The sequence below is a fragment of the Podarcis muralis genome, chromosome 9 (assembly GCF_964188315.1).
Source record: "Podarcis muralis chromosome 9, rPodMur119.hap1.1, whole genome shotgun sequence".
Classification (NCBI taxonomy): Eukaryota; Metazoa; Chordata; class Lepidosauria; order Squamata; family Lacertidae; genus Podarcis; species Podarcis muralis.
The window spans coordinates 26,242,919-26,264,115 of record NC_135663.1 but is presented as its reverse complement, the minus strand read 5'-3'; the positions used below and the strand labels follow the sequence as shown (position 1 = coordinate 26,264,115).

Sequence of the window (21,197 nt, the reverse complement as noted above, 5' to 3'; positions counted from 1 at the left end):
TCCTGCTAAGTGGCAGGAATATTTTTTTAAATTAAAAATAATAGGAGAATTTTACAGAATGTTTTTCTCAGGAAGGTGACCTTTTGCAACAATCTAAACAACCTAACAGAAGCATTTGGACAACAACATATCACGAATAATTGGCATTTGTTCCTCCAAACTCAGTTTGAAAGCCATGTTGAACCACATTGGCAACAAATAGCCTTCTGTTCCACTAGTTTATGCCATCCATATGAAGGAATTGATATGACAACATGCGGCTTCTTCTAGAACACATTCAGTATAACAACTATGCTTTGCACATTTGTGGTGAACTGAAAGTAATTGCACTTCTCATTGGTTTACAACTGATATACAGGTAATACTGCTGTTTTATTTGTGAGTGGGACAGTCGAGCTCAAGTCAGTCCCATCATGCTTGTGGATTACTGCAGGAAATTAGTAAGGGATGCTCCAGAAACATAAGACGTGAAACATCCGTTAAATTTTAGGTGTGTTCATAATTTAATAAACACTCCTATTCACTTGGATAATTTTTTTTTTGCCTTGTTTACTTTAAAAATGATTTCTGTAGCACAATATTGGTGGGAGATAGATAAAATTAAAAGTAATTTCCAAGTTCAGCAATCTATTCTGTATAAGACACACTATACTTTTTTCATGTCGCAATATTTTTGTGTTTTTTGTCACACAGTGTAACATTTGAATATCTTTGTGAACTCAAAATACAAGCTACATTGCAACATACGACTGAAATGTAAACAGCTCATAATAGTACATTATATGAATTCATAAAGACAAAGGTATGCCATTGTTGTTGTTGTTACTTCTGAAGAATCATTTACCCTCTCAAATACTAAATGTTGTATTTTAGTTTAGTGAATCAAGTGAACGGAGTTTGTAGGGGAATTCCACAACTGGCACAAAATCTGAACAGATGCTGACTGGGAGAGAATTCATGGAATGAGACCAAAACCTAGCGCATTGCAGTAAGTTCCAGGCCTATTCCAAAAGTGACCAAAGATGTTCAGAACAGCAGTTCATATCCAACAATCATACATAAATAGTATGCATATGTGGTTATCTACATTGTTTGTTCAGGGTCTTATCAGGTCCCTGTACATGACTTCATTTGGATATAGTGCCACTTGCTGACCCGTTTCTCTGGTAAAATGAAAAAAAAATATCTCCATAGGAGTTTGCAGTTTATATATTATAGCCCAGGAACAGCTTGCAATGCAAACACATCTCATCCATAGCACAACTCCTCACGTTTCACCCAAATGTGAAAGTGGCCACTTTGCTCCATGGCTTTTAGACTAGAATTGAGACATTAGCAAGAAGCAGCTCCTCCTTGCCACTGGGCCTGGGTCTGTCACTGTGAATTATTCTAAACACACAACTTATTCTTTCTAAAGAAGGAACCTGTCCAACACTGACTATAGCCAAAAAAAATTACATCAGTGCTATCTGTTGACCTTTTCCACATGGGAAGTGCTTGCTTCCACAATTCCTGCACTGCCCTCAAATTTCCTATGGCAGTTCCAAGTGCGGTCCAGCCCTATACTGAAGGAGTGGACACTGCATTTCCCATAAGGCATCCTGCTGCTCTTGCATTCATGATGCTGAATAGGAGGTCTGTGTTCTCTAAGTGGAGCATTATATCTCTGATGAAGCACTGACATTTAGACTAGGAACAGAATGTGTTTCTTATCTTTGCTTGTGTTCTCGCTCAACTTGGGAAGGCGGCAGTCACCACAGTGCCATCAACTGGAGTAAACTGTTCTAAACTTAATGGAAATGCCAACTCACAAAACGTATTTCTTCAATGTTTCAAATTTAATGAGTAGGACTAAGAATCAACGCTGTACTGAAGACTATGGACATTATTCCAATGCTTTGATTTCTAATCACTCATAAATCTCATTTTAGCGTGTTATAATATATAAAATGTTGCCATAATGTGGACATTTCTTCAGTGGTTTTAAAGACAGACTTTTGAATACTATAAGCACAGCATGAATTAACTTCCCTAATCAGTCTTATAGGATTCAAACACAGGGATACACCAACTTCTAAATAATAAAAAAACACTTTCCTAGAATTACTACAGGAAATAAAGGAAGGCTGCAGAAGACTACCTTACACAATGACTAACAGGGCAATCCAAGCCCCTTAGCCTGGGCTGAAGAGGAGAGATATGAAAAGAGGTGTCCTACACAGCTCCATGGGGCTCTGCAACTATACCACTCCAAACTGCACCTGCCTGAACTGGAGTGGGGCAGAAACTTCAGCTGTTGGTATTCCCACTTACAGTAGCCACAGTAGTATACTCCCAAAACAGAGCATATGAGGACTAGAGAAGCAGCAGACTTGGGCTGGTTCCCCTCAGCCAGTCCAGCTACTAGCAGGTTCTGAGTTTGAGCTGGAGCAGGCATAGCAAGAAAACAGAATTCTCTTGCCACCTAACTTTTCTACTCTGATTCATGGCACTGACAGGGGCTCCAGATACAGCAAGGGCCTTCATGAAGTCCAGTGCTGCTCACCAGGGGTTTGGGGTGATTTGAAAATTTTAAAAGCTAAATGAAATGCAGAAGGAATAACACACATGATCCAGTCAAGATTAGGTATGTCCCAAAAACCACTAGAGCTCAAGAACCCAGGCAAAAAATAATGGAGCCTAGCTCAGCTAAATAGTGTTTATTAATAAACTGCATGATCTTTTGCATCCTTATTTCAAGAGAATATTAAAATACAGTGGTACCTCAGGTTACGAACTTAATTCGTTCCAGAGGTCCGTTCTTAACCTGAAACTGTTCTTAACCTGAGGTACCACTTTAGCTAATGGGGCCTCCCGCTGTCAACGCGCGCCACCATTGCGCGATTTCTGCTCTCATCCTGAAGCAAAGTTCTTAACCCGAGGTACTATTTCTGGGTTAGCGGAGTCTGTAACCTGAAGCGTCTGTAACCTGAAGTGTCTGTAACCCAAGGTACCACTGTACTTTGTGTGTGGCTACAGTAGTTGTCTGTACTTCAGCAATTACCAGTCATAAAAGTGATGTATACTATATCCAATATTATTTTGTGCTGTTTTTGGTTTTTCTGTGTCATTACTGTATATTGTCTTTCGGGCTGTGCTAAACCCTGATCCATTGATTCATCCTCACCAGCTCAAATTCCCATGAAGTGCACATAGTTCAGATGCAATTTGACTTTTAAGCTGCTGCCATGCTATCCATAGATATGATTACCATGTTTCATAAGCCTTTACTAAAGACAGGACCAGGCATTATGTTAAATTAACAAGGCTTACTCAAATTTATACAAAGCACATCGCAAGAAGATCCTTTTGCTTGTGTTGAAGTCACAGACGCTGACTTTCCAATTGATTTGTGCCCACATGGTGAGTTTTGTCAAAGCTTCCAGCTTGTGATTGGACACACCCTGGTTCAGTCCATGGGTTTTCAGGACACAACAGTAGCAATCTGAACATACAATGAGACACCTACAAAGCTGGCTTAACACGTGGAAATGCACAGAAAAGGATAGTTCCTGTTGTCCTTATCATGACGGGGAAATGAAGTTCACAGACACTGACAGAGCAGTAGGAACAGATGGGGGGGGGGGAGTAAATGTAAGCTGGCATTACACTCTTCCCTACTAATGATGTGGCCATTAGCACCATGTAAACCTCTCCTTTATGTTAAAAATCATCAAAATGGAATGAGTTAAAATTCTAAAAGTCCAGCATATCTATACATATCAGCCCCTACTCTATACAATTCAGTCCATAAGGAGCATCTGCTATTCTGACCTCACCTTCTTCTGCTACTGGCCACAGATTCTCAGACTCTGCAGTATCTCTTTAATTAATCACCCTGCCCCCAGCTTCTCAGCATATTGAGCTTGAAAAATGAGGACTCTTAAAATTGTAGAGTTGAGTCCTCCAGGCTAAGCCCATACCACGAAGAAGACACCTTGTCCCTAAAGCATCTCAACACCTGTTCAAGCAGTAAATTATCTCCCCTAGAGTGTCTGCAATCCCTCTCAATTTTATTTTTTTCTTATATCTATTCTGTCCATACACACATACACACAAAATTTCATGACGATGCAATCATTCTTTTCACTCATCAGCAAAAGCACATTAACCTTGAAAGATTCTACATGCCCCTGTGTCTTTTCTGCTCTTAATTCTCATTGTTCCATCAGTTCTCCAAAAAGAAAACAGGCTCAATAAATAATACTACTTAATTATAATTATTATTTTAACTTACATTTTAGCTTAAAATGAATACAAATAACATTAAATAGCAGGAGCAGAAAATGTCTAAAATAGCACAGGCTAAATAAAACAAACCGGAGTCAAATGTCTGCTAGATTAAAGGTATTTTTACTGCTGTTATAGAGTCTGAGTAATCTTTGAGGACAGCCCTACAAAGAGTACATTGTAGTAGCTGAGCTGAATAAACAATTGGGGTGTGTATAATAATTGCCAGATTCTTGTAATATTCATCGTTATATTCATCATTTCCTCTCTTTTTCACAAATTAGCTGCTTAATTGTTTATTGTAATGTATTTCCAGGTATGGAAATCAAAATGCCAAGTTTGCCTTTCCCTCCATCTTTCTCTCTTGAGATAATACCAAGATTACCTTCTCTCTCTCTCTCTCTCTCTCTCTCTCTCTGGGGATTATCACCCTGCATTTCTAGCCCCTCCCTTATTAAGATAGGCTTCATATTAGCTTTCAGGGATCACATCAGTTTTCCATGAGTTCTTTCTTATACTCAATGGCATATGGCTCCAAGATAACCATCTTTAATTATTACAGCCATTTCTCAGTCACGTCTGAACTATTGCAGTGCAAAAACCAATGGCAAGCAGCTTGACCAACAGCGTCTGCTCCCCGTTACAACTACGTTTTCAGTCCTATGTTTTCCAAACACAATGATCCTATACCGAGGAGAGGCAAACAATGACATTCCAAAACCAAGATGCTGCTTAAAATGCAGGCATTGAGACAATCACATGGTTCAATCTCTTGCTTAAATATGTCACAATTGCTCACAAACTGAGCAACGCACAAACATCTGAGGGTTTGGAGGCTGGCTAATTGCAAAGTACTTTAGGAGAATTAGATAAAATTCACTGAAGCCTAAAGTAATTATTCTCAACATTTGGTCACTGTTCTATTTTCACTTAAACAAAATACTCCTCTCAGATGCACAAAGCAGATGATCTGAGGAGATAGTTTTCTCTCCTTTCATACACATGATGCACCCTGGACCAATCTGGCTGGCTAGAACCAGCAGGTGGAACAATATGTTATGTACAAAGAAAGTGACATCTTGTAGCACCTCCAATGTAACTATTTTAGATTGTGGCATTAATAAATATTTTATTGCACCATGGCTGTTTACCCCAGTAGGTATATTAACCATTATAATAACTATAATAACTATTTTAGCCAGTATATAGGTAACAAAACTCTGGGATACCTCTGCCTTGTGGAAATGTATTTCTGTAATGCACAATAGCATATATGCACTGCTGTGGCATTTTTAGGTACAATAGGCATTCTTATATCTGCAGGACCACATGCAACGTAATATCAAAGGGATGGGATTTTGGTTGTAGCAAAAGGGGAAACTAAAAGCACCAAAGTATCAAACCTGTTTTGGTAGTACAGTGATACTTCGGGTTAAGTACTTAATTCGTTCTGGAGGTCCGTTCTTAACCTGAAACTGTTCTTAACCTGAAGCACCACTTTAGCTAATGGGGCCTCCTACTGCCACCAGGCAATTTCTGTTCTCATCCTGAAGCAAAGTTCTTAACCCGAGGTACTATTTCTGGGTTAGCGGACTCTGTAACCTGAAGCGCCTGAAACCTGAAGCATATGTAACCCGAGGTACCCCTGTACACATTGTAATACTGTACAATATACTGACCGAATATATTGACCCATCTGAATGGCCCAATTGAGCTATTTCATGCCTTTCCTGAAATTATACAACTAGTGCACTGTGAGCACATTGGCAAGACTTTAGGACCTGAGAGACCCTAGTTCTTCAAAGGCCCAGGTGTAACTTTTAAAAAACCAGTAATTACTAGCTGCACTGTAGATCAACCTATCTGAAAGAGAAACATGAAGGTGGCTAAGTTTATTGTACCAGCCTATCAGGTTTTAAAGTGTTCAGTCAGGGCCAGCCAACTCAAAGGCCATTGGTGGGTCACATCCTATGTTAATTCTCTCCTGGTGGGCTTGCTCAGTGGCACTGTTCCTCTAGTGATCACTGGGTGACCGTCATTTCAGTTGCTCACAATGCCTCAGATAACACATTGCTGTGAGGCATTGTTGGAAATTAAAAATAGCAACCGCCTGGCCCTCCACTGCTGAGCACCAGGAAATAAAATTTAAAAGCTGATCAACGCCATGAGTTGAAGGCAGGACTGAGTTCTTCACACTATGTTATCAAAATACAACAATAAGGGGCTGTAACACTCAAACTTTTTGCCTTTGTACCCTTTGCAAACAGTATCATTTTGTAACTAATCTCACTTAGCAAGTGTGGACCTCCCAATGCCCAAGAACTTGCATACTGTACTAGGAATCCCTTGAAAATGTGTGGTTCACCTATTTAGACTATGGGGTCATGGACCTCCTTTCCCCAGCCGATGTTCTCATCTCTCCTGACCTCTGCCTATTCTCTTTCCTATGGCTTAAAGATGGAGAAAAACAAACCCCTCAATCTCCCAATGCCCTGTTGTATGCTATACCACCCTGAACCCAGAAACATCATAAGATGGAAGGCCAGGCAAAAGCCAGTGCCCAATTTGGCTTAAGTGTCCTTTAAATGTTTGGGTACTTAAACCTGAACCCCTAATGAAATGCTGTTGTACTTTCCTTCATTTTCCTCCTTTGCATAACTCTTGCAGAATGAAGATTTAATAATGCCAGGCTTGTGATTCTATTTCATTGTATTTGCTTATTCAGATTTATAGCAAGCCCTTTCATATGCTTCTCTTTATTATTCTACTGCTTCTCCTTCACCCAGGAGGATAAGGTCCCGCTTAAAGATTGCATTGTGTTTAGATTGGTGGAAATGGCATACATTGGCCACCCCCCTTGAACTAACCCTTGGAGACGGGGTTGTCTGGTGAAGTAAATGAGGTCCAGAAAGCTAGTCAAGCAAAGCATAGTGTTAACAGCTACTGCCTGATTTGAAGAAACCTAGTGTTGTGGAAAAGAATATTTGAGGGAAGCTGTCCAGAGGGCAATTAAAACCAAAAGTAACATAACAATGCTACTCAATTCAGAAGGTAGACCAAGAGTGGAAGTTTAGTACCCACTTTATAAGCAAACCGGTCAATTGGCAAAATACTGATTCAAGGAAACTTGTTAAAATGGTGCAAAAGCAATTTTTTAAAAAAATAATAATAATACACCAGTGTGGGTTTTTTTTTTAAAAAAAACAACAACAACCACACAAACCGTTCCTAGAAACATTAATACTTTAATTTAGCCTACAAAACAAAGCATTCAAATTTTGGGACCCAACCCTAACAAGTGACAGGGGAGTGGAAGGGGGGGTGGCCAAGATAATGACAAACAATTAAGTTATTATCCAGCCCAAATTATTTTTTGGGAGAGCCCACATCCTTAGGCATATTAATACAATGCAAACTTGACTTGATAATTTTTTAAAAAAAGAATTAAGAGTAGGCCAATATTATTCCCATATAAACACTTGGATTACGGAATACCATTTTGTGGTTAATGTAGCAACAGCACATGTTAGCCTCTAGGGATAGTGTGATAAGTAGGTCTAATCCCAGGAAAGGAGTCTGCGTAACTTATTTTTATCATAGGAAATAGAACTGCAACATTGGATTTGGTTTTTGTTTTTTTTTTACAAAATGTAGCTACTCCATTTGTTCATTATACAATAAATATTTTATGGTTCTTTAATAATACTAGGAAAAGAGAATGTTGTGTAGATGCGTTCCTGGAAACTCTATTAATATTTTCCAGACATTAAGGAAACTATGGAATTTCCAAACACTTTAATAGAAAGAAGAGTTATTTTCTTGGCACAGATGTACTCAGTGTTTCAGCTTGCAGCCAAGGATTTGAGCACACATTTTCCTTTACAATGTATATTGTTTCTTTGCAAAAGCATAAAAGTTCTACATAAAATATATCAATGCAACACCCAGAGGTTCCTGCTGCATCCATCAGTGCCTCCTATGGTGCCCACTAAAGGTCACAGGTAAGTGTCCCCTCAAAACTCCACAGCGCATAAGGGAATATTTGTTCTTCCTCCTCAGTTCCTGACTCAGTCTCTTCCACATTGAACATTCCCCTTAAACATGCCTGCACTGGGTGCCAGGACAGGAACCCCAGCCCCCCAATCTGTTCTGAAAAGTGCGTAGAATTTTGATCTGTGAGCATGGCGGTGGCTGGTATGGGTGCCTTTTTCCTTTTGATGGGTTGGCTGGTGGGTGAGACATGGGCTGATATGATTTAAGGCAGCTTCATAGGTTCCTATGAAAAGCCGCTCAAACCCAGGGAACTGGTTCCATTGGCAATTCCTTCTGATTATATGTTTTTAGATCAAGATGGCAGGCATTTTTATTGCTATGCCTACGAAGACATCAACGTAGCTAGAAATTTATTGCCAAAGTTTCCTTCATTTTGTGTTCTTTGCATTCTTGAGAGAAGCGTCACCTCCAGGCTCAAGGTCCTTTCTATCAAACTTATGCTGGGGCTACTGTTAATGGTAATTTTAAGAGATCTGATACGAAAGAAAGGAGTTGTTTTGTCAGCGTATTTGGATACAACTTTAATTACTCCTCTGGGAATTCATTTTGATGACAAAAGAATGGAATATATTAGAGCAGGCAAGTTAAGTTGAGTTTAAACTGAGAAATAGATCCATATATGTCAACAATGAAGTTGTAAGCTTAGAATTAATAATGAAAATGAAAAGATCACTTAATCATTACAGTTCTTTAACACTACCTTGTCTGTTTAAGGACCACCCTAATCTAATTGCAGCTGTCCTTAAAACCTGTGTTATAGGAATGTGGAATCCTGCCTTATACTAGGACTATCTGGTCCATCTAGCTCAACAGTGTCTGCCCTTACTGGCAAAAGGTCTCTGGGATTTTAGGCAAGAGACACTCCCAGAGATTGGGAGTTGAACCTGAGACCCTCTGCATGCAAAGCAGCACTTCCACAAGAATCTGCCCTACTCATGACCTTCTCTGGTTCCTAATCATATGGGGAGCCTCCTCCATGAGTAGAAAAGGCACCCTGCTACAGAAATCCCATCAGCATACAGGAAAGCCAGCACTAGGTGGATGGTGACAGGCTAAAGGTGAGTCCCAGAAGACTTTTTCTACTTGGCTATCATCATTCTTATTTGGCTTTCTTAGCCATAAATGCCCAGGGTGAGTTACGACAATATAAAAACACAAGATTAAAATCAGTACAAACAATTTACATTCTGAAGAATAGAGCGGGTCCTAAAAATACATAGGCGGTATGCAATTATGTTTTACTCAGAGTAGACACATTCTGAGTAAAAGTTGTGGATCACCCTATGTATCTCGGGTGTCAAAGGGCATCTTCAGCATATGGCAGACTCTATACAATGGAAGTGTCAGACATGCCTCTGTGAGAACGGAATTCTATAGCTTAGGAGCTGCCAAAGACAATGCCCTCTGTCCCAGATGTGCCAGTTTGGGAGGTCGAAGGCAGGTGGCAATGACACATGTGTGATGTCCTGGCATCTTGCACACAACATCAGGATGTCGGGAGGAGCCTAGGGCAGAGTTGAACATGTCAGCCATGTGGCTTCAATGGCCAGTGGCTCCTCCTCCATCTCCTCTTGGTGCCACCACCAGCAGGAGGCTGCTTTGACCTGTGGAGGGGAAGGAGCCAGACACTGGAGCCAAGCCACAGTCAGCTCTTTGACTCACTTCTGTGCCTTCTGAACATGGAGGAGGGGGTGCTGGCCCCCAGCCTGAAAGTACAGGAGGGGTCCAAAAGGGCATGGTCCCTAGGAGCTGGCACCCTCTCATAAGCCACCAGCCCCTCCAAACTTTGGAGGAAGATTGAAATACTAAGAGGGCTCCCTCTGTCAATCTTAACTCCCAAGAGGGTCTGTAGGGAAGGAGGTGGTCTTTCAGATTTTGGGGTCTGAAGGAGACTTAAGAAGAGTAGGAAATTGGGTTTCCAGACAGACTGGATCATTTTTTTGCAAGGAGAGATTTATATGCATTATACATATATGGCCCTTTAATTTGGGACAAACAGAGGTAAATGGCTCTTCCCGTTTGCCTAGGTATGAAACCCAACCTAAATCAAACATTACACACTAAGGCAATCCACAGAAAAGTGGAGTCACCATGTTTTAACTTTTTATCAAAATTTTTCCATCAGCTGGATCAGGACATATCCTCACAGAACAATCCTATACATTTCTTCAGAATTAATTCCTATTAAGTTCAATGGATTTTACTCACTGGGTGCAGGATTGCAGCCTAAATTTATTAAAACATATACACACTACCAAAGAAAGATAATTCTCCATACTTCAAATAGCTTTGGCAGGTCTGCTTTCTTTCATCTCTGTTGTATGGAACACATATTATCAAGTTTCTAAAAATACAGAGGCTTATCTTTTGGAAAGCTATATTACAGCATCATGTAAATTCTACTCAAGTTTACAACAGATGACTGCAAGATGCATCGCTGAACATTTGCTGCATTTTCCCCCTTGGGCTACACAGCTTCTTACAAAGCATAGCAGCTCTTTCATTGCTGTATCCCCAAGGATACCTAAGGACTAAGATATTTTTCACAGGAGCTACTCTTGTAGTAAGGTATTAAAAAGTGAGAGAAAGAGAACAACAGACAGCATGATAATATTTCCATAGAAGTAATTTTTCAATAGGGGGGGGGGGTTGCACGTGCATGTTGGCTCCCATTTTTTAAACGAAACTGGTTTCAAAATAATTTGTTTTGAGGAAACTACTTCCAAGTGGGAAGATTAATTTTAAGACCTGGGGGTTCAAATCCTATGCATTCTTTCCTTGGAAAAGTGGGACTTACTTCTGAGTAAAAATGCATAGGGTTGCAGCTCAGAAAACCTTTAGAAAGCCTGGCCAAAAAGCTGGGTGTGGCTGTGTATTTTATGTTGCCCTCCATCGCTTTCACATTAGCAGCAGGGTATTGCAAGTATCTGGTTGCTACAGGCATCTGGGAAAAGGAAACTCAGGGTTGTGGTTGTTGGTTTTTGTAGTTTCACACCTTTCATTTGAATGAAAAGAGAAATCTCAGCTAAAGGTAGTTAAAGGATATAAATCCCAATTCACACATCCACAAGAAATAAAGCCAGTGCCATGTCCACCTACACTATTCATCTTGCCACAATCTAACAGTTTAATCCTTTTTTAAAGAGGGAATAGCATGCAATGAAACCAATACAGCAAGGCATAACGAAGTCAATAGTAATTCAACAAAACAGCCAGCTGTGTGCTTTTTAAAAGAGCCCTTCAGTCACTGTCCATTCAGATTAACATTAGGTTTGTCTACCATTTCAAGACACTCCAAAAAAGAAAAACCAAAGCATTTCCTTATCGCCAAATTACCTAGGTATCAGCAGTGGATAACACATTCCTACTACAACCTTCACACCCTAGACATGTAGCTTCTACATACTACAATGCCTTAGTGACTAAGACACTACTACTTCTTAATGTTTTCAGAATATCAAGCAAACAGTAACAGGCAATGTGGTCTTCCACAGCGTAAACACAGAAAGGGTGATCCATACACCTTCGTTCTTAAGACTTCAGAGGACTCCTACTGTCTTACTGCTCCACACACACAACACATATACACATATTGCTGTGTCCGTTTACATTACCTTCTTGGGTCTTTTCTTCCTCTGATTACTTCCATTATACTTCTCTCCACCATCACTCTTCTGAGCTGCTTCCTCATTCATCATTTTGAATAGTCTTCAATGCAAAGAGCGTTGCCATTAAACCCTCTCAAACACACAGAGCATTAGCAAATGTGTCACTTGCTGGAGAGGAGGAGGGGTGTGTGAGCAGGAAGGGGGAGGGTAGGACGGAGGAAAGAAGACGCAGGCACAGAGAGGGTGAGCGCGATGATGTTGCTATGGCAGCAGCTACCACAACTGTTTATCTGACTGCATTGTTAAATCTGATTTAACCAATTATCACAGAATCTTGGCTCTTTAACTGTAGAAAAACCCTTAAGCAGAATGCACAGAATCTGGAATAGAATTTAGGAAACAAGTACAATGACCTAGTTAGTATAAAAACACACACACACACACAGACACGTTTTTTAGGATCCACCCTATACTTTTGACTGTAGATTGTTTTAACTGATGTTATTCTTGCATTTTTGTATTGATGTAGCTTGCCCTGAGACCCGAGAGTGAAGGATGGGTGGGAAATTTATTTTTTATTAATTATTGTTATTGTTATTACTATTATTATAGACGCTCAGATATATATCTGCTAACACACACACACACGCACACACCCCTATCTGTATTAGCTGCTCAGGAGTGCCTTCTTACAAATCTGTGAAATGTTAATTAGGTCACTGTACCAACTTCTGTAATTCCTGAAAGATATAATACACAAGGATTTGCTTTGTCTTCCTCCCATTTACTGACTGGTCAAAATCTTAGGCAATTTCCCCCAGTGTCACTGTGAAATACAGATTTTACTAAAATTAGTACAAAATGTGGATAATTATTTTGCTTTGGGCTTCCAAGTCCTTTAGAAAGCAGACATTTCACAATTATAAGCTTCCCTTCCTCAAAGGAAAACAAATGACTATGGAAAACAGACCTTCCATTTTTCTCTGATTATTACTAGTTTATTGTTTTCATTGGAAAGTTTAATTAAAGCATGCACTGCGCACGATAAACAAAACAAGATGAGTGATTCCCTAAATGCTGCAATCTGACCCAATGCATATAGAAAAACCAAGACTGAAAAGTCCCCTTCTGTTGGAAGGCCTTTCCTTCAAGAAAGGTACGTACCATTAGAACCTACAGATCTAAGCTCCATGTATTTGCACAGCTTGATACAGGAGCGTCTTCTATACAAGGGAATTCTGAGGTGCAGATTGTGCTCCCATATTTGCAATAACTTTCCCATTGATTTCAGTGGTGAAGCCAGTTGGGAAACCCAGTTGACCAAGAGTTCCATCTGTGTAGATGTCCAATGATGTGAAGTCATCTCTCTCTCTGTCTCTAACACACAAACACACACAGCATTTACAAGTCACTTTCTTCCACTGCTTTTCCCACTTGAGCAGATGTGGGGATGTCTTCACACAATGATTTATTTTCCCATGTTAAACTCTGAGTGACTGACACTTTCATTTATGCATGCACCATCAGCAGCACATGCGCAAAAGCTTCCCGAAGTGTTTACACCACAATGGAACCATGCCTTGCATTTTCAAATTGCATAGAAGCTGGTTTGAGAAACAGCACACCCAAGAAAAGTATTTCTCGAAAAACTACAAGGTACAGAGGGCACTGCGTTTCCTTAGGGGTAACCTGTCAGGGGCCACAGACATGTACTAGGTAGGTATGGAGTAAAGTCACACCTTAGTTCTCTCCCCCCATCACTCACATGAAATCAGACTGTGATTGCAGACTAACCACTCCTATTCTAGAATATAATTATTTAGAGACAATTGGGTGGACAAAAACCAAATAAAGAATGTAATTCAGAAGGTTCTGTCTACTTCATGGTATCCATAACCATCATGTGATTAATGTGATTTCTACAGAAAGTATTCCAGAGCAATGATTGGCAAATATGTATCTTTGAAAGCAAAAACTAACTGAAACTGAAACTGTTACGGACCCCAATGCACACTGTTCAGAATATTTGTTTTTGTCGTGTGTGGTTGACAATATCGCCTTTGGAAAAACCAAGCATATTCCTTGACAATAAAAGGACTAAAGTCTAAAAATCATATTCTGACAAACATTAAATGTACAGAGTAATATTTGTACATATGGAAACTCACTGAAGTACATCACACTAATTAGCCTTAACTGCTGTTTCTTGTTTTACAAAATCCAATGCATTAATCTTCATCAACAGCTTTATTTCTATGATACCATAAAGCAGCAAAGTCGAGGAAAATAGAAAACCAGACATTTAATGGCTGAGCTACACCTATGGGACTACAAGAATGGTCAACTCTGCAGCCTTATTCAGCTCAGGTAACCTAAAATAAAACTGCAAAGATGATGTATGACTCAATTATCTCTCATTTGTCTTCAGCTGCCAGTCTGCCTGAGATTATAACAGTCAGCAGATGGCTCTGAGGCCCCAAGTGGGAAAGATTTGGGGGTCCCAGTGTTTGTTAAGGCAAAAGGAATTTTAAAAGAATATTACTACAATTAATTTGCCGATTTCAGTTTGTGGACCGCTGTCCATGTCTCTGAGTGCAAAGCATTTCCTGGCAAATTGCTGTACAAGCTGTCACACTTCATGCATGGGAGGCCCTTGGAAACCACAGGGTATGGAGATCAAGCTGTTAACTTGCTAATGGCACAATTCTCCATTGCTTTTACTCATCAGACTCCTATCATCTTCTAGTAATATGTCAGGACACAGCACAACTACAGAATGGGAGATCAATGCATTTTCATCAAGTGAAACAGAGCAAAAGCTCTTGTCGCAGTTAATTTTCATCACTTGATTTTTAATTCATTTGATTTTTCTTCTTCTTTTTGTGCATGTAAATATTTCCATTTCTTTCTCTCCCTCCCTCATTCTCTCTCTCTCTCTCTCTCTCTCTCTCTCTCTCTCTCTCACACACACACACACACAGTTTCCCAGTGCTTTTATTCTAGAAAAAGAGGTGTCAGAACCAGTGCTTTTTTCTAGGGGGACACAGGGGTACGCATACCCCTAAATATTTTGTGAATCTAGGTTTGACATCATTAAGGGGCAGTATTTCAATATGAGTAGGAAAATGAGAGTACCCTTAAACATTTTTTTAAAAGAAAAAAAGCACTGGTCAGAACTCACTATGAATGCCTCCCTTGTTCTCTTTTAATGGCAATTGCACCCACCTGAAAGGTCCCAGAACTGAGTTCCCCTGGGGGGAAAAAGCCCTGCTGTTCTCCAAATTGTTTGACTTTGCTTCAAGACTTGGAACTTTTATTAAAGACTTAGAACATAAGAACAGCTGTGCTGGATCAGGTCAAAGGCCCATCCTAGTTGCCCAACCAGATGCCTATGGGAAACATGCAAGCAGGACTTGAGTGCCACAGCATTTTTCCCTCTTGTAATTCCCAGAAAATGATATTTAGACTAGAGGCACAGTGCCTCCAACTTTGGGGGGTAGGAAAGAGCCATCATAGCTAATAGCCATTATTGATAGCTTTCTCCTCCATGAATTTGGTCTAGTCGGTGGCAATTCACTTGAGGTGAATTAAAATTTTCAGGAATCTATATTTTTATTCAAACGTTGTTCATTAAAGCTCCACACTACAGGATTGAAGTAGATCAGATGAAAAACAGCTGCCATGATAGGATGCTGCACACACAGTCAAATGCAGAAGCAACTGTTTTATTGATTTTGCTTCAAGGACACACTTATCTCTATTTTCATCTATGCTTGTGAATCACAATCCAGCACAGGATTAAGATGATGTTTATATATCACATAAACCAAAGACAAACCCGAGGAACTTACCATCCAGAACAATTAAATTAAACAAATTAAATCAGCAAATGTGACACCTTAATGAAAGGCACATCTGGTCCAATAGTAAAATGATTTCCATCTCTCATTGAGGCTGAAATCATAAACTCCCTTACCTGGGAGTAAGCCTCATTGCACCCAGTGGGGTTTACTTTCCAAGTAGACATATACAGGATTGCACCATTAGTGTTGAATCTTTTCTCCAAAATAACAATATTTCTTACTTATCAATACAATTATTTGAAGCAATACAGATGGTGTTGGTAGAGATGTGTTACACAAATGAACTATTTATATGCCTATTAATCAGTTTATGCTTGAATAATGTATTTTTCAACTAGCCTGCCTGGCCTGCCTTTAGGTTAAATCGATTCCCTTCGTCATCAATATGAACTATCCACTGATTCTGACTTTGTAATTAAATAGGCACACAACCACATGGAAAATATTGCATGGCTATTTCATCTACCAAGTGAGGCTTTATGCAAATTTGGCTTATTTCATATTTTATTGAAATGTCATTTCTTAAACTTTAGAAGGAACATTATGAAAATATCAGACTTCTGGTCACTGCTCCATTGAACCCAGACTACAATAGTTTTGTGTTCTGTTCTTTTAGGTGTCAGACTGCTGCTGTGATAGATGCTATCATGAAAAGAGCAGACTCTTGTGAATAAATGTAAATTTCACATCCCCAAAATTCACATAGCTACAATTTTGTTAATCACTTTGCACTGGATATTGGAAAGAATTCTCATCATATTAACTAATTCTTTTCCAGCTAATGAATTGTCTAGAATTATGGTCACCTGGGACTTCCATGAACTTCTCTTACTAAGAGAGTTCTGCTGGTTGCTTTGAACCAAACCCTGAGGCTGCAGCTGCCCAGGACTGATAAGAAAACAACAATTGAATAGTGCAAATCATGGAATGCCAGAGACCAACTTCATTTTATCAGCAAATTAATCAAATAATCAGGCTGGGAGGAGAGTAAGCAGGATAAGGCACTTGTTTTTAATTGCATCTTCAAGAAAATGGTGATTTAGATTATTTTGCTCCCAAAGGGGAGAAGCCCAAAGTGAGACTGTAAGGATCTAGGAAATCAGTACTTCTATAAGCTATTATGTAAGAATCCCAGGAGCAATGCCCATGCTTTCAACAAGTACATTACAGGAAGAGTCAGTAATTGAGACACAGATAGGTAGGCAGGAATAAAAACTAATGCACAGTACACTACACACTGCTCTTGTTGAAGTTCCTTTACAGTAGAAGCTGTGCGAAAAGAAAGCTTGAGGAACAGTGAATCAAAAGTCAGATATTGCTACCTAGTCTTTTAAAACCAGCTGGATTCCCTTATAATGTAAGGAGGAGTCCTGTGCTTTTCATAGTAGTCAACAATATACAGTGGTAAAAAATAATAATAAAAAAGAAACAATATACAGTGGTACCTCAGGTTAAGAACTTAATTCGTTCTGGAGATCCGTTCTTAACCTGAAACTGTTCTTAACCTGAGGTACCACTTGTGGAGAGAATCAGAACTTACAGGGTTAAGAAGTTCTGAGTGACGTCTCACATTCTGAGGCGTGGCTTAGTACACAGAGGGGAGTGTTTCTGTGTCTCAGTGTTGTTCCGTTCTGCTGGCGTGAGGAGGCAAAATGAGTGCTCTTTCGCCGGGCTGAATTTATGATTTGTTTTTCTACACGATTAAAGACTGGAAAGAGATAAGCAAGAACGCTTGCGTGCAATCTGATTTATTACACACACACACACACACAGCAACAGTTTCTACGCTGCGTAAACTCTGCTACAGGTAGCTGACAGGAGTCCTGAGAGGAGCGCGCAGAGGAAGCGTGTGGACCCCAGCCAAAGGCTACATACTTCCATACCACTTTAGCTAAAGGGGCCTCCCGCTGCCGCCGCGCTGCCACCACGCGATTTCTGTTCTCATCCTGGAGCAAAGTTCTTAACCCAAGGTACTATTTCTGGCTTAGCGGAGTCTGTAACCTGAAGCGTCTGTAACCTGAAGCGTCTGTAACCCGAGGTACCACTGTAGTCAACAATATGCTTTCAGGAATTCCAAAACCTGGGCATACTGACAATCATCTATCTCCACTGTTACTCCTCAGCAACTGTCCTTCAACAGGGACCTTCTATATGGCTATCATGACTAGTAGGGAAAGACAGACTCCATTAATGTTTTTAAAGTCATCTAAGTTAGTAGCCATTGGCAGTGAAGTCCATGCATTAATTCTGTTTGTGTGAAGAAATATCAATCACTCACCTTTTCTGACAATGTTTCTGAATTTAAACTCCATACTGGGTGATGGAAGACACCAGCAATTATGTTCTTTGTGATATTATTATTATTATTATTATTATTATTATTATTATTATTATTATTATTATTACTGTTGTTAAATTTGTATACCCCCTATACCTGCAGGTCTCGAGGAGGTTCACAGGATAAAAGCACATCATAAAAACACGAAATACACAATAAAAATAAAGACAAAAATAACCCAATAACCCCCCCCCCAACACATTTTAAAAGGGCATTGGATGTAAATCAGCAAAAGGCCTGGTTAAAGAGGGATGTTTTTGCCCGGTGCCTAGAGGTGTATAATGAAGGCACCAGGCGAATCTCCCTGGGGAGAGTATTCCACACATCTTGGATCAGCAACTAAACATAGTAAGTTTGACCAAAGTCCTAACTATCCGAGCACAGTATTTCCCAAAGTGGTCAATGTGATAATGGCTATTAGTCAGGGTGTTTATACAATACATTCAAATCAGAGGCAGCATATCTATGAAACCAGTCTCTGAAGCACAAGAACAGGAATGAGTTAATATGCTCATGCTCATGTCCAGCTTCTGATTGGTCACTATAGGAAATAAGATGCTGGACGAGATAGGCCTTCTGTCTACAGAATGCTATAATGCTACAGAATGCACTCCCTACTGATATATGATGTATGAGAGGCCCCATCTGTATTGGCATTCTGCCGGCTTTTGAAGATGCATCTGTTCACAAAGGCTTTCCCTTGATCTTTCTGTCTAAATACCCTGTTTCAATTGCTGTATTTTGAATGATTTTATTGTGCAGTTTAATTGTGGATATTTATATTTAATCTTTGTGTAACTGGCTTTTATATGTTGTAAATTGCTTGGAAGTCTATTTTGATATTAAACAGTATGTAAATAAAAACAACAGCAACGTTCTCCAAGAATTTTGTCCAATTGAGGTCTCAGTTGACAATGTAGGAGCAAGGCAGCAGGCCTTGAGATAACAAGCACTAAATACTCAATTATTTCACTAGAGCTACAAAATCACCTTAATCCTTAGTTGTACCATATGTCACATACTCAGACCTCCAAAGCCTCAAGCTGGACCTCCCTTCCAGTGTGGCGATATTTGGTTACTGGCTTGATGATTCATAAACTGTTTATTATAATGAGATTACATTTTAATTCAGTACATATTGCTAATTTACATCCATTACTAGCAATTCAAATGGAACAAAAGCACATCATATATGCTCTGAAATGAACATAAATCAAACACTAAGCCAAATTCTAACTGGAATTTCAAGGCACATATAAGTTTAAGATTTCACATAACCCTCCACTTAAGCATATTCCACCAACTGAAAAATATGTACATCTCTGTAGGAATGCCTCAAGATGGGGGAGCAGGGAACAGAGAAGAGTAGAGGGAAGTTTTGCTAGATAATGTTTTCATACTCATTTAAAAACACACATCACATTCAATTAAAATAATAATAATTAGCATCTAAAAAGGCTGGCACAAATAATTTTCCTTGGATCTATCCTATTCAGCATAGCTTCAACACGGGTGCAATAAAACAATACCCATTCTTTAAAAGTTTATTTATATATTATTTGATTCTATTTAGTACTATAAGCAATCTTACAAAAAACCGTAGCATATTTTCAGTTTCCCTTATTTACATATCAGCACCAAGACACTGGACAGCACCACAAACAGAACTGCTGTATATATATTTTTCATTTTTTCCTAAGAGACTACCGTTGCATAAGAATTGTGCCAGTGAATGTCGAGCATCCACAGGAAAAGAAAATTAAATGGTGGGCAGAGAGAGGAAACAAGTTATGACTAAATTTAAGCACTTACAGCTTAGAGTATCTGAGAGGAGAACATGGCTCACAAGCCAGAACTCTGAATGGAAGTGTATGCTGCAATATTCCGTTACAGGTTACACTTTATGTATATTACTCAGTGTATCAAGGCTGTCATGGAGTAAAAATGTACATATACGCACTATGAAAAATTCTACACTGTCCAGCTGACAATCAAATGCAGACAGGAATAACAAATGTGCTGGAATGAAGATATATGAAAGGCAAATTCCATGCAAGGTCTACAGTGTTAAAATAAAACCTATAAACTCAGAGTATCCTTTTCTGCCATATGATATGGGAGCATCACTTGTCTCAAACATGCATTTAGATATCATGCATTTAGATATACTCATATTAGCAGCCGTACTTCAATTTGTCTGGTATTATACAACATCACTTCTTCCCCCGCCCCCAGGCATCAAACTTACCCCCATCTTTTCAGAAATACAAGTGAATGGAGTCTTTGGCACCCTATAATTACCATATTGATCACATGTCATGTGATAATTGCTATAGTAACCAGACACCTGGTGTAGGATACTTTCTGACTAGAAAAAATATTCCTGAAAGTACTATTGATATCTTTATTTTTCCTTTGGCTTCTTTTTCATTTTAAGAGTGAAATGACTTATATCTCTTTGCTAAATATCATGACAGGTGAAATCTCAAAACATGTTTTCAACAGTAAGAAGCATGTGCAACTAGGTCTATGACTTAAAATACTAAGCAGCATATAAATGTTTTAAATAAATAACTTGTGTGTATTATTCCCTTTGTTCTTTTAACATTTATTAATGACTATTATAGCCTGATACTCTCTAGAGCTAAGCATGAATAAGCCCATTTACATCTATGGACTTAAGGTTTGCCGAAGATGCAGCAATTTCCTTGAATTTTTCAATGTGGATAAAGAAATTAATGAAATGTCTATTATCATATTTTGGGACACCTTATTGGAACCACTTGGGCTTATGCGCTTAGGCGTATTGTGCTGTAGGTATTATAACACATGTGGCTGGCATATATTTTGAGGTCTATATATTAAGTTGAGGTAGTCAAAATAACAGGTCTTGTTCTTGTACAAGTCTTCACAGGGCTAAGCCCAGAAGATTCCCTATCAGATAATGCAGCCCTGGCATTCTATGCCTTGTAAACAGTGCTCCAGATTTCATGGTCTTTCCTGGTCCATGCTGAAGGTGCTGTGGATCACAACCTGGGGCCCTCTGCCTGCAAAGTGTGGGCTCTA

General features: G+C 39.3%; 1 protein-coding gene across 10 annotated transcripts in view; it reads right to left on the bottom strand.

The window, feature by feature from the left end:
* ANK2 (ankyrin 2) overlaps positions 1-21,197 on the bottom strand; it is a 321,790-nt gene that overhangs the window by 198,890 nt on the left and 101,703 nt on the right. For 6 of the 10 annotated variants that reach the window (XM_077933959.1, XM_077933981.1, XM_077933979.1 and 3 more), the window contains exon 1: positions 11,937-12,120. The exons of 2 other annotated variants lie outside the window; for them this stretch is intronic. In XM_077933959.1, the coding sequence (XP_077790085.1) occupies positions 11,937-12,020 (84 nt within the window). In that variant the 5' untranslated portion in view covers positions 12,021-12,120. Of the gene's footprint in view, positions 1-11,936; positions 12,128-21,197 lie in introns of those variants that run through there. 2 more of the 10 variants (XM_077933939.1, XM_077933946.1) reach the window with 2 other exon arrangements.